Here is a 14,135-nt window from a genome sequence, read left to right on the forward strand (position 1 = left end):
GAGAGAGCATGAATGGGGGGAGAAGCAGAGAGAGAGGGAGGGGGAGAGAATCCCAAGCAGGCTCCACCCTGCCAGCACAGAGGGTGATGCAGGGCTCGAACTCACAGACTGTGAGATTATAACGTGAGCTGAAATCCAGACTCTGACACTTAACCGACTGAGCCACCCAGATGCCCCATCCGACACCTTTTAACTGTCACATTTTACTGAGCATTAATTTCATTGGCAGAATGGCCGGAAGCAAAGGTAAGGAAGGGGCACCAGCTGGTGGGTTCTTTGCTACCATTTCAGAGAAATGTCCCTCCACATGTAACGGTCCTGTAAGGCCGGAGCCATGTAAATTATTCACAAAAGCAAGTTCAATTCTCTGCATTCGAAATCCTGGTAATATCTTACACAGGAGCTGCCGCCCACCATCACGCAGGGCAACGGGCAGCTAGCGGCTTCCGTCTCTGGAAGATGCTATTAAGTCCCGATAGCCAGTGATTTGCAGATGATTATAACTTTTGCTCTGCATATCATTGCTACTGACAGGCAAATCCCATCAATCAAATGGAATGACTGATTATAAAAGGAGCCAAACTTGACATAGGTAGCCTGATAAGCCATTTTTTATACCAACCATGACAACCGTGAATGCTCACAATGGTTCGAAGAAAAGCCAGTTCTGCTACAAGCCTTTTCTCTCCCACTCTCCGGTGGCCTCAGCCCTCATGATCCAGGAAGACTTCCCAAATTCGAGCGCCTCGTGTCTCAAAAGGAGAAATGCAATTCAGCGTCGGCTGGTGAGTGGATTCAAGCTCAGGCAAAAAAAAAAAGAAAGAAAACCTCTTTTCCTCCCAGAGCGTCACCGCGAACCCCCAATTTGTCAAGGAAGAAGACACACTGCACCGAGGGGCCCCGACAACAGGGCTCCCGCTACATCAACAGTCACGGCACCTTTTCAATTTTGCTCATCTCTTAGTCTCTAGCCAAATGGAACTTATTACTTATAGCTTGTTGGGATTTATGAATTATTTATAAAAGTAGGTCTGTGACTCCAGACTCTTAAAAGACAAACACAACAGTCCCCTCATTGTTACCCACAACGGCGCTTCTATCAGAGAGAGCAGGCAGACATTCTCCATAACACACGCTGCATGTTTGGGCTGAAATAATCGTTGTGAAAATATCAAGCCTGTAAGATTATTCGGAAGCTATTTATGGGATGCCTAGATGTATTTTTAAACCAGTGTCTTTTATTCCGAGCCAGCCTTGGATTCAAGAAAGACATAGCAAACACGTGCCACAAACGTATTGCCCAGCTTGAGTACAGTTATGCCCTGCCGATCCTACCGGGTGGTTTCAGACTGTGATCTAAAAAAAAGGGTGGGGGGGGGGGGAAGAGGCGGCTTCCCCTTAACGTGTGTCTGGCAGGTACAACCAGGCTGTGCCCACGAGCCTCCCTCTGCACCCCAGAGCACAGGGGCTGTGCATCCTCAGTGAGGACTAAAACACGCAACCAGAAGACGCAGTTAGACTTCCCATCTCCAACTCCCCAGAACACGTGACCTTGGCTGGCAAAACGGATAAGACACTCTATGCCCTCGCCAGGCTCCATCTCTGTCACAGGCACAGTTGGAGGGGTTTCCAGGGACACCTGGGTTGAAGGTGTCATGCCATGATCTTACCTACACCTCCTCTCAGGACAGGGACACATTTCTTTAGCAAAGAAACCTCCACATGGAACTGGCGTCTGAAGCCCTGCCCAAGCAGCAGGTGGCCCTGATGCAAGAGCCCTGAGGGACAGGGATCTTCCATCTGAACCCCCCAGAGACAGCTGCTCCTCACCAGCCCCACGCGTCCCAAGCCTACCCGTTCCCGGACAGAGACCCGGCCATGACTCTCCCCAGTGTTCCTGGCCACACTGCCCAGCCCCCACCCTACCTCCAAGTATGGTCCGGAAGCAGAAGCCGGACAGCAGAGGCCCAGAGAGGCTGATGGCACTTCAGGCCACCTGAACCTATCATCCTCAGGTGCCTCCTAAAGCCCCCGTGATGAGTCCACAGAGAATGTGAAGCCCCACAACCCTCTGCCCACAGAGGACACCCTTGTTCCCAGACGATCACAGCCAGTGGCAAAGCAGGCAGGCGACAGTGAACTTACCTTGCTGGAAAATATCTGCCAGGAGGGTGAAAAACCAAGGGAAGAGAGGGGAGAGAGAGAGAGAGAGGAGAAAAAATATTAATAATGATATTGCAAATGACAATGATGATAATCACAGCTAACATATGTTGACTTTGCTGGGCACTCTTTGTACAATATTTCCCTTAACTCAGAGGCAGTGGTTAAGAGCCCGGGCTCTGGAATGAAACTCTTGGATTTAAATCCTGGCGCAACACTTAACTAACTCTGTGGCTTACAATTTCCTAAACCACAAATAGACAGGAGTACTGGAAAGATCAAACAAATTACGTCCTCTGTTTTAGGAGCTTACCTCAGTGACCAGCACGTAGTAAACGTAGAGAATTTGGTGGTTATTATTAAAATTAATATTACTATTTTTCACAACCACCTTTTAGAGTAGGTTGTATTCTCATCCTTATTCAGCAGACTGGGGAAAGCGAGACCATAGAAACTCACCCAAGGCCACAGAGGAGGAAACAATCGGCTGGGGATTGGACCCAAATGTCTGATTCCAAAACCCCATCTTTTCACCCACTACCAAGTGCTTGCCTGGTTTACAAGTAACACAAAAACACCACCACACAAGAGAATAAACAGAGGAAGGCTCTACCAGTATACTAAGGTTCCCTATTTAAATCAAAGAGAAAGACATTTGTGTGAATTCTCCATATGTAACCCACGACTAATAATGCCACATCTTCCTATCATCCTAGGTCAAAGTCTCTTAAAAGGTGAAAAACTGTGACTTTATTTTTTTCAACAATTACTTGCGAGGCCATATACCAAGCACTATGTCTGGTACTGGGAAACATACAGGTAACAAAAAGCATAAACTAACAGTCACTAATATCCCTCTACTGGTAAGCACTGGCATGCCTTCTACCTTACATTTGTTTCTTCCTGTTTTTAATCTTCATAGAAATGCACTCACACTGTCTGCCTTTTGCTCCACAGTGACTGTGGGAATCATCCACGCTCCACACAGCATATCACTCATTCTCACTGCTATATACTATTCCACTGTGTGATTATATCCTAAGTTATTTTCCCTTTGTAATGTTGATGGATTGTTTTCAGTGTTTGACAATTAGGAATTGTGATGAATATCTTTGTACATGTCTTTTGGTGAACATTTATGCATACGCCAGGTCCTTTCTGATATCTTTTTTTTTTTAAAAAATGCTTTAATGTTTGAGAGAGAGAGAGAGAGAGAGAGAGCGGGGCAGGGCAGAGAAAGAGGGAGACACAGAATCTGAAGCAGGCTCCAGGCTCTGACCTGTCAGCACTGAGCCCGACACAGGGCTCGAACCCACAAACCACAAGATCATGATCTGAGCCGAAGTCGGACACTCAAAACGATCGAGCCACTCAGGCGCCCCTTTTCTGACGTCTCAGATGTGCATTCAGGCTCATTCTGTTCTCAACATCTCAGATGTGCATTCAGGCTCATTCTGTTCTCAACTGCCTCCCAATCACCCCAAAAGTTCTCTCATCTGTTCATATTTCTCATTCAGTAACTTAAGGTCGAATACAGTGCTGGTAGGAACACAGCAGCACCCAGACATGAGCCCGCTCCTACCCTGCTAATGGGGTGGTAGGCAGGTACAAAACTTCTGGAAGATATGTAAGAAAGATATGTAAGAAAATGTTAAATATATAGTCCTTGACCTGATAGTACCACTTCCAGGAATTTAATCTAATGAAATAAGTAAAGGTACAAAATGAGTCTATAAGGACGTTTATCACAGCATTGTGTATACTGGCAAAACAATGATTTTTGCCTATTTATCTACAGGGAATCAAACCAAAAATAATTTATCCCACAAAATGGATTATGGTGCAGCCATTGAAAATCTTTATTTAAAGACTTTGATTACTGTTGAATGAAAAAAATCAGCCAGCAACAGGGAACGCGTGTCCCGAGACCACTTACGAATGCGTACGGAAGCATGTGCGAGCGTTTATCTCCATGAAGAAAGACTGTCATGGAAATGTTTGTCTTCGGGTGATGGGATCTGGGGTCACTTTTTGAAATCCTATGTAAGCATTTCTGTACGACTTTAATTTGTAACACGGACCATGCCTTACGTCCATAATCTGAATTTTAAAACTTTATTTTCATACTGGAAACTAAATGAGAACTGGACCATCCACATCTACATTTGCTGCCAGGAGCTACACATCAGCTCCTACGAGGTCACAGAGAGTGGAGAGCCCATAAAAGGTGCAGATGGGATGCACACCTGAGTGGATTAAACAGACCGCGAGGAGGGGAATACCTGTGGGAACGGTGTTCATTCCGCTGGCGTAGCTGTGACCCTCGCGAAGGGTGTCGTTCACACACAATACACACACTCCCAAGGGCATACGCAGGCTGTGGCACAGCTATGTCAGGTTGCAGGCTCCCAGGACCCAGGCAATTGGCTGAAACACCACCCTATCCCTCACGCTCACGAAAGCTAATTGGGATGTAAATGGGCATATCGGTGCCATTCCAGGACAACTTCGACTCTGCCCTAACTTATATACACTATCTATTATTTTCTAACCTCCGCCATTCATCATTGGTACAAGTTCCGACACGGCAGTGGAAGGACGGCACTCACCCGCCATGCCTCAACATTGTCCGGAGACTGTGAGAAGGACCATGCGCAGCTCCCTAAATATACCCATCACGTGCATCTGTTGCTTGGAACACGCAGTCCATACCACCCACTCTCGGACCAGCCTGCACACCTGGAGTGGCTCTCCTCCTCAGCCTTCAAATGTCACAGCCACTGTGAAGTCTCTCAGTGCCTATCCCCACAGAGAGGGAAGTCTCTGTTCCCACCTCTCTGCTCCTAGAGTAAATTGTGCACTTTGCAATTATAGCTCATCTTATAGTTCGTTATTTATATAGCCCACAAGCTCCCGAGGACAAGAGTCATGGGTCTTAATCACCTTTGTGGATCCTCAATGACTGGCATGGTATGAGCCCACACAGGAAGGAAGGAAAAAGGGCTGGTGTGTCTTAGCACTCATCTGGTCCAACCCCTTAATTTGCAGAGGAGGAAACTGAGTCCCAGAGAAGGAGATATTTCCCAAGGTCACACAAGGCACTAAAGATTCAGCCAGGACTACACGAGATTCATTTAACCTTAATGAAGCACAAAAGCTCATCCCTATTATTAGCAAAGTACAAATTAGAGATTTATCATTCTCCTCTAATGAATGCAGACAAAAATTTCCAACCTTGAAAATATCAGTGAAATAAGATTAGTCTTTTAAACACGGATCCAGTCTCGACATCCGTCCCCGATCCTCAACCTCCTATCCATGGCTTTTGACAGGGAGCACTTCCTTTGAAATTCAGTAGTGATTTGAATCACTGGAAAGTATCAGTGGGCAGGGAGGGAGGAAATTCAGGCAGGGATTTAGTGACCTTATCCCTTCCCGTTTCATTGTATATTTCACGCTTTAGCAGACAAACCTGCATAGAGTACTACTCATATCCTCTATTCCAAGAAACACTCTTGAATTTTGTATAAGCTATTTAAAATTTAAAAAAAAAAAACCTTTTTCAGCTTCATTTACATTTTGCACCTTTTTATTCAAATGTAAATTTTAATAAACACCAGTATAAATATTGCAACAATTTTGCACATGAGTTATCTTGTAATTTACACTCTAAATTTATGTCTTTTGTAGTCTGTGGCATAAATCATTCCGCTCTTAGCATTAGTTAGCTCTTTGCTCTGTATAATAATGGCTTGGGTACCTTCTTTAAAGTTTCACTTGTCTAGACTGAAACAGCCATCCAGGCTCAGGCTCCCATGATTCACGGGCAGAAGAACAGAAAGTAAGTGAGAAGACTGTAAATCCTGTGCTGTTTGGCCACATTTTACCTCCCCCAAATTCTGGACCTCAGAGGGTATTAGCTACAGGAATACTCTAACCACCTTCATGTCCATCACCCCTAATCCCCAAGCCATAGGGACTAGTCACTTATAAAACTCAAAAGGCCCTCACACTTGAGTGACATATTCTCCTTTTAGTGTAACCAATCGCTCAGAATTATTTGGGAGTCAATCACTTACACTACTCTGCACTTGAAGTTCCTTGCTGATGAGCTGGAGATATTTTAACACCCACGCCCTGGTGTTGGGCAGGTTCAGTGGGATAATTGACAGAAACAGCTGCCGTTAAGAATCACTCTGAGAGTGAGACTCAGTGCCATCCTTCCTGCTTTCCCAGGAACGGGAAATCACACAAGCACAGGGCTGGGAGTCACCAACACCCACCCAGCCACAGTCAGGTTGAGCCCAAAGGACACTAGGGACACTTGTGCAGAGGAAATAAACTCCTTCAGACAAAGCTCTGCTCACACTCACTTCCCTCAATCAGCCACAGGAACAAAGAAAGCCTGTTCTCCAGCCCCAGCCCCACCCCCACCCCCCGGAGCCATTCTGGTCCTATAGATAGATGAAAGGCCGGCCATGTGTAAGATGGCGACTCAGATGTGGGGAGAAGAAAATCAAAAGGAGCTCATATTTGTCTTTCTTAGCTTGATGCCCAGTTTCTTCCGTTAGGAATGAGCATCAAGGGTACTTGCCCCCTCCCCCACAGTCACTGAGAGAATTCACACCCTAGAGTTCTTTAATGCACTGAGTCCTCCAGAGACAGGGGCCATAAAAAGACTGGATTACTTATTATTATTAATAAGTTATGGCAATTAGACTGGGTGATTCCTAAGCGTTGCTGATTAAAAACTTTCTTGAGTGCCTACTCATCCACATGGCTAGTGTTTACCTCTATTAAAAATGATTTAACTACACTCTGGGTGAACCCCTCTCTTGCGCCTGGGTTAATAATTAGCAGTGCACAGAGCCACGCGGGTTAAGTGAGTTGGCTCTCCTTTATTTATCTATTGCTTTATTTTATGAGGAGAACTGGATGGCAGTCTCATTGCCCATTGAGCCTGCTAGGAATAATTTACTATTTCAATCCACAGTCCATGGAGATGGTTAGAGAAAACTTCACTATTATTACAACATCACACTCAGCCCACACCCCCCGGCACTGAAGATATGCCAAACAGAGAAAGTGTGCCCGACTTCCACGAGACGGGGGGAGGTGAAGTTACCAGTTCTCAAACAATGTAATCATAGTACTCTCTCAATTTTGCTTTCTTTTCTAGGTTAAATTATATATGAGGGGAGTTTAGTTTCTTGAAAATGCATGCACTTAACTCCCATTTAAGAAGTCTCACCTGGGGAGATAGCTGTCTTGTGAGTCCTCCTGTGGTTTGAGCTACAGAAAGAAAATTCTCTTTCAAGTACAAGTGCTTTTACAGTAAAGCACTGCAAATTTTACCGGGACCCAACTAACCAGGGGCAAAGGGAGAGACATAGAGAACAGCTGAAATGAACACTGCTTCCTCCAAGGGGGTGAGGTACGCCATCAACCAAAATCAGTTTCAAGATCAGCTGAGCTCTCCCTTCGCCAGATTTCAAAAACCAGATTTCATATACGTCAATAGGAAGGGCAACTAGAATTCAGTCTCTACATTTCTATAAAACTCTGTGAATGAAGAGAATCCTTTCTTTTCTTTGTTGAAAAGTGGGCCCACCAATGCCTCCTCTCTTGTCGAATACCAGCACTCCAGAGTCGCTGTGCTGGACACTCACAAAGCTGAGGTCCAAAAATGGCAGGCGTGCTTCCCAAGGAGAGCTGGGTTAACTCCTTCTCTCCCAAATACAATCTAGTGTCATGTTACCGCATAGCCATGGCCACTGGATCCCATGACCTAAGATTGGGTCCTGGCCCCTCGACCAGATGGAAACCAAGGAGGAAACCTCTCGCAGACTATGTTCTCATCTAGAAGACAGGGATGGGAGACAGAAGCTTCTTCTCTCCCCTGCAGCTATCACGAGGATCAAGCTGGAATAATTTAAGCAAACCAGAGGACACGGACTTTAGCATCAAATAACAGTAAGTTCAAATCCTTGCTAGTTCACCATCCTGGCCATCTTGGGCTAGCTATTTAAGCCCTCTCTCCGGGTCTTGGTCTCTTCATTTAGAAAACGGAGATAATAAAACTTTCTTTTAGAATTCAAAGGGACAACCCAGATACATGGAAAACAATTAGCACAGAGTAGCTGGTTTACGGTACACGTTCAATAAGTGAAAGTTAATGTTATTATAAGAACCAGCAGTAGAACAGGATAGCAAAGAGCTCAAGTCTCGAAGTCAGAGCTGGTTCCACGTCTGACTGTGCGATCTTGGGAAAATTACTTTAACTTCCCCAAGCCTTGCATTTCTCATCAGCAACATGCAGATAATAACAATAGCTAATTTCTGTGCTACCTCATAAATTGCTATGGAGATTAAATGAGTAATACATATAAAAATGCACAATAACTGGTACTCAGAAATATTCTATACATTGTAGGATTATTAGTCAACACACATATATTGATTGCTTACCATTTGAAAAGACTTTGTGACTTATATAGGACTGTATCAGAAGAGAAAAAAAAATCCATTAAAATAAAATGATCATTTTAACTCCTTCTTGTCATGCAGCTATATGCCATTAAGAAACTCTGGAGCAATTCCCAAATACCACCTAATGAAGGAATGATTTTTAATGTTTTATATCAGAGACCAAGATCCGGTAACATCCTGATGATCTAAAGGGTTGTGATTAAAACCCAGAAATTGCAGAAAGCCAGGCCTGGTCTTTCTTTATGGTGCCACTCACCCCTCTGACGTTGCCTAGCTCCTCTGGACCTGTCATTATTTCTCAAGGCCACGATGTAAAGGGCTCATGCAACCCTGCCCTGGGCTTTCATCCATGCTTGAAGCCATGCTCCATGAGGCCCAGGGTTCCAAGAAGGTAGGGACTGCATGGGGGCAGCGGAATTGAGACCCACTCTGCCAGGGACAGTGGAGTTCTATGAAGAATTTGCCTTAAAAAAAAATGCGGGGGGGGGGGGGTTGCTGCTTTATTAAATAATTTTTTAAGTTTGAATACAATAAGCCACTTAAGCTCCTTCCTATCCAGGTGCAAGTCTGTGCTCTCCTGGAGCACAGCCAGAGCAAAGACTCCTCCAGAGCTCCTGGCTTGGCCTCAATGGCACCACACAGGAGCTGTGATTAGTTTTCTGTGTCTCCAAAGCCAGACAGCTCAGGCAGCCCTGTGACCACACAGCCCATTTCCATGCTCCCCCGGTTTCCCCCAGGCACACTCAGGCAGCTCAAACTGAACGCAGCCCTGTGATTCTTGGTTATTAAGCACTACCTGCAAGGCCTCACTCCTCAGTCTCCAGCCCTCGATGCCAAAAACTAGCCCATTCTTTCATGCAGGTGGGCCTTGTATCTCTTCCCCTCTTTCTTCTCCGTCTCACTCTGGATGCAGGCTAGGGAAAGTTCTATGGTTTTCCTTGCTCCTGGCCTCTCCTCACCTTGTATCATGTTGGAAATGAAGACCAATACTTAGCCTGTCATTGGTGTACCTCTGAAGGCACATGGCACTCACTAAACATCTTTTAAGTATTTGTGAGTCAGGAAAGAAATTTTTTAAAGCCCCGAAGTAGCTTCCTGCTACATTTTCTGAAGAATGTGCTACCAACATCAATCTTAGGCCGTGTGCCTGTAACACATCACCCTGCACTGACTTGGGGAAGGCAGTGCACTCAATGCGAGCTAGTAAGTCCCTAAGATTTTTATGACATGCTATCCTTAGTATATCTCATTCCTAGCACAGAGGGATAAAGCTCTTAACTACTGAAAGAACATAAAAAAATAGATTTAGGAATAATACTTTTTATGATTGCATTCTGTATACTGTGAAAGTTATGTTCAAATCTGCTAGTACTTTATGGTGCTGATAAAGTAGAACAGTATGGCTTCCCGGCTAACAGTGTATTTTATATCCATTTAAAATGTTTTCTCTTAAATTGAATTACTTTTTGAGTAATTATAATAAGACTAATCTGGGCTTAATGAATTCATGTACAAATACTTTAGACTGCATTATTAAAACCTCTATGATATGAAACTATATTAAACTCAATCCCTCTAGCAACCAATGTTTTTCTCTGAAAAGCATACATGACTTTCTCTGAATTCTTTTAAATCCCCTAACTGAGAAATCATAAGAAGCCACATTAAAAGCTCGAACAACAGAGTTTGATAAATAATATTGTTCGAATTTCCCTAAACTTACATAATTGAGTATTAATTGAGGGGGGGGGAATCACAGAAAGTATTTTTTATTAAGCATCCACATATGCAAAGGGCTGAAGCATCAGTCCACCTTCCAGAAGAAATCAGTTTGGCTCCGATTAGCAATGCTATAAGACCATTATTCCTTAACAACAACAAAAAAAAAAAAAAAAAAAAAGAGCCTGCGGCAATCAAGCCTTATGTTCTAAAAAAGTCTCCAAACACAATAGTCTAAATATCTGGATTCTAGTTCACACTCGAGGCAAAACCACTCATCTTCTCTGGGATTCAGTTCCTCCAGCTACAAACCGGTTTGATCTCTGAGGTCCCTTCCAGTTCGAAAGCATGATGGTTTTAAGTTTAAAATTACACACATTATATCAAATGGGCTCTTATTGCATACTGCTTATTCGTCATCTTATCCACGCTAAATTACATTCACAGGAAAAAAAAAATTTCATTCCCTGCAATTCACATACATCCACAAACACATCCATAATACAGCTGGTGGTTTCAAATTTATCCCAAGATATTATCTCGGTAGAGTATTTTTCCCATTACAGATAAATTATAAACCATCTGAAATCTTTAAGGTTCTCATGCCTTCCTGAATCAATTTCTATGGCCCCCACCCAACATAAAAGATGCTCTTTCCAAGCCAACTGGGTAACTTCATCACCCATGCATTCCTCAGGCAGGTCTCCAAGCGCCAGGCTTTAACTGGATTGGTTGCCCAGTTTTCTAAATTCAAACTAGATATTTATAGATGTCCAACAGGATAAGTCTCTCTCTTTGCCAGGTGATCATTACCAGGATAGACAACTTTAAAGTAAACATAAGACAACGGCCATCATCATTATTCTGATGGGTTGGCACAAATTACTATCAGGAGAGCTCCCAGGAGCCAGAGACAATTAAAGTCTGAGTTCAGAGAAGCCGCCCCCAACATCAAGCATTGCTGATTAGGATGATTTGGGAAGTAAATATGCTTCGGCAAATTGGCCCATGTATTCAAGAAAGAGGTTCGGCCATGCAATACACTCTGGCCCAACCTCAGTTTCAGGAGGTACAGGTTCTGGCCTGGCTCTACCATAATTCCTCTTCATAAACGTGGACAAGCCATTTAAGTGCTCTAGATCCCAAAGACGGCTTGACTGGAAAACTTGTGCCATCCTTTCCGGGTCTACAGTTCTATCTTGAACATTCCTGAAATCCTTCCTAGGGACTCTGCTATGCACCCCCAACCACCTGCACATCTCCTTGGTGTACTAATACATACCTGCCCTTTTCTCTCTCTTTCTCTGCAGCTAAGCTGAAAGCACCATGATGTTCTGTCCACTGAAGTCCCAAAGTCCAAGGCAGAATATTAGAGTGTGGTAGACACATCTTAACGTTAATAATAACTGATATGTTTTCAGAGCCTTCAGTAGATCACCCACTATTTCAAGTTCTTTACACAGACTGCCTTAATCCTCTCCGTCACTCTAAAAGTTAGCTATCATTATTATTCTCATTTTACATATAAAGAAACCGAGGAGGTTAGCTAAAGTTACCGAAGGTCACGGGGAAGCAAGTGATCTGGGATTCAACCCAAGCAGTCTGGCTTCACAGCCCAACTCTTAACCACGGTGCTACACTGTGTCTTAATGAATGCCCCCAACTGTCCTTCTACACAAAGGACAACAGTTAAAGTACCTCATTCCCTCAAACACCCCCAGGGAGGGGCGCCTGGGTGGCGCAGTCGGTTAAGCGGCCGACTTCAGCCAGGTCACGATCTCGCGGTCCGGGAGTTCGAGCCCCGCGTCAGGCTCTGGGCTGATGGCTCAGAGCCTGGAGCCTGTTTCCAATTCTGTGTCTCCCTCTCTCTCTGCCCCTCCCCCGTTCATGCTCTGTCTCTCTCTGTCCCAAAAATAAATATAAAAAAAAAAAAAAAAAACAAAAAAAAAAACACCCCCAGGGAGTTAACTTGAGCCCTATCCATAATACCTTCTCATATCTAAACTCCCCTATTTCTGGAACCCCAACCACAATTTTTCCTCTGCCTTTATCGTCATATGGATTTGGGGTCCAATTGCAGAAACCACCTAGGTGAGCCCTGACTTTCTAAAAACTTTTCAAACACTCTTTTTTGAAAAAAAAAACGCAACTATCTCAGTAGGTTTATGGCAACAGCTAAGGTAAGATAAGGACACAGGGACAAGACGCAGAGCCAGATGAAAAGAGAATTCCAAGAAGAGGTCAAGGGAAGGGAGGACAGTCCAACACAAGGACATACACCTGAGCTACAGAGACTCGTGCAGCTACTGCAGCTGTCATCCTTCTAGGATTCAGGAAGAGGAGGAAGTGGGAGGTGGGGGGACAGAGGGAGAGTGGCAGGTGGGGGGGAGCCAGTGCAGGCAGGACACAGATGGGCTCTGGAGTCCCAGTGCCTGAGCTGTGACCCTGGCTCTGCCACCAGCAAAGTTAGCTGCCCTCTTTAAGGCTCCACATCACCATCCAATACAATGGGAATCACAGAAGCTTTTAGGAGGATTAAGGCACATCCATTCCCTAAAGCCTTTAAAAAAATTTTTTTTAAATCTTTATTTATTTTTGAGAGAGAGAGAGAGAGAGAGAGAGAGAGAGAGAGAGAGCATGAGCAGGGGAGGGGCACAGCGAGAGGGAGACACAGAATCCGAAGCAGGTTCCAGGCTCTGAGCTGTCAGCACAGAGCCTGACGCGGGGCTCGAACTCACAAACCGTGAGATCATGACCTGAGCCGAAGTCCGACATTTAACCGACTGAACCACCCAGGTGGCCCCAGCCCCTAGAGCCTTAACACAGCACCCGGCACACAGAAGGCACTTAGTAGAAGCAGGGAATAAAATGTACTTGCTTGGATCTAAAAGCAAAAAGGCTACTCCCCATGGCCACCAGCCCCCTGGCATCGAATGATGCAGCCCAGGGGAACAATAGGAAAAAACATGTCCAGCAAAGGGGCATTCATTCTCTCCTAGTCGTACTCATTCCTGAGGAAGCAGGATCAATGTTTATTATGTGAGCAAACATTAAACCCTAAAGTATTGCCCCACACTCTCTATCACATAAATGCTAGTATTTTGCAGAGGGAGGTGGGAGTGAGTAATTAAATGTGCACTATAGGCACTCCATGAATCTTTCAGAGCGCGGGTCTTTCTTCCGGAAAGCAGTACATTTGTTTAAAGTCACCCACTCACAGGCTCGGTGTAGATAACGTGGCTCCTCTCTCTTCATGGGCCCACGTCTTGGCCGCACATGGAGGGACCTCACACTGGGCTGGGCTCTTCTACAATAGAACCGGGCATTTCCAAGGGGCAGAGGACCCAGAGAGCTGAGGACACCTTTTAAAAAACCTCTGCGGCTGTCAATTTTTATCCTTGTGAAGAAGAGCCGGCAAGCAGTAAATGTTGTTACCACACATCATACCCCACTGAGTAGCTTTTCAAAAGGAGAAGGGGAAGTTCGCTTGGCAGTTTAAGATTCTTTTAAACCTGTACGACATTATTCACTGGCTCAACACAGTCATGAAATGTAAATGTCATTTTCACGAAGGATTTGTGTGGTTGGCTTGCCCTGAAAAAAGGATTCCAACATCTTACAGAGCTTAAGAAATTTTAAGCATGCTTTCTATACACACACACACACACACACACACACACACAACACATGTATATGTGTGCACACACACATACGCACACACACACATACATATACGTACATAGATATGTATATATGCATTTTTT

General features: G+C 44.6%; 1 protein-coding gene across 4 annotated transcripts in view; it reads right to left on the minus strand.

Annotated features, from left to right (window-relative positions):
* GFRA1 (GDNF family receptor alpha 1) overlaps positions 1-14,135 on the minus strand; it is a 211,867-nt gene that overhangs the window by 147,310 nt on the left and 50,422 nt on the right. For 3 of the 4 annotated variants that reach the window (XM_047826286.1, XM_047826289.1, XM_047826288.1), the window contains exon 5: positions 2,146-2,160. The exons of the other annotated variant lie outside the window; for it this stretch is intronic. In XM_047826286.1, coding sequence (XP_047682242.1) covers positions 2,146-2,160 — 15 coding nt within the window. The remainder of the gene's footprint in view (positions 1-2,145; positions 2,161-14,135) is intronic. 4 annotated transcript variants of the gene reach the window in all.

This window comes from Prionailurus viverrinus, chromosome D2, assembly GCF_022837055.1.
Source record: "Prionailurus viverrinus isolate Anna chromosome D2, UM_Priviv_1.0, whole genome shotgun sequence".
In the NCBI taxonomy this organism is placed as follows: Eukaryota; Metazoa; Chordata; class Mammalia; order Carnivora; family Felidae; genus Prionailurus; species Prionailurus viverrinus.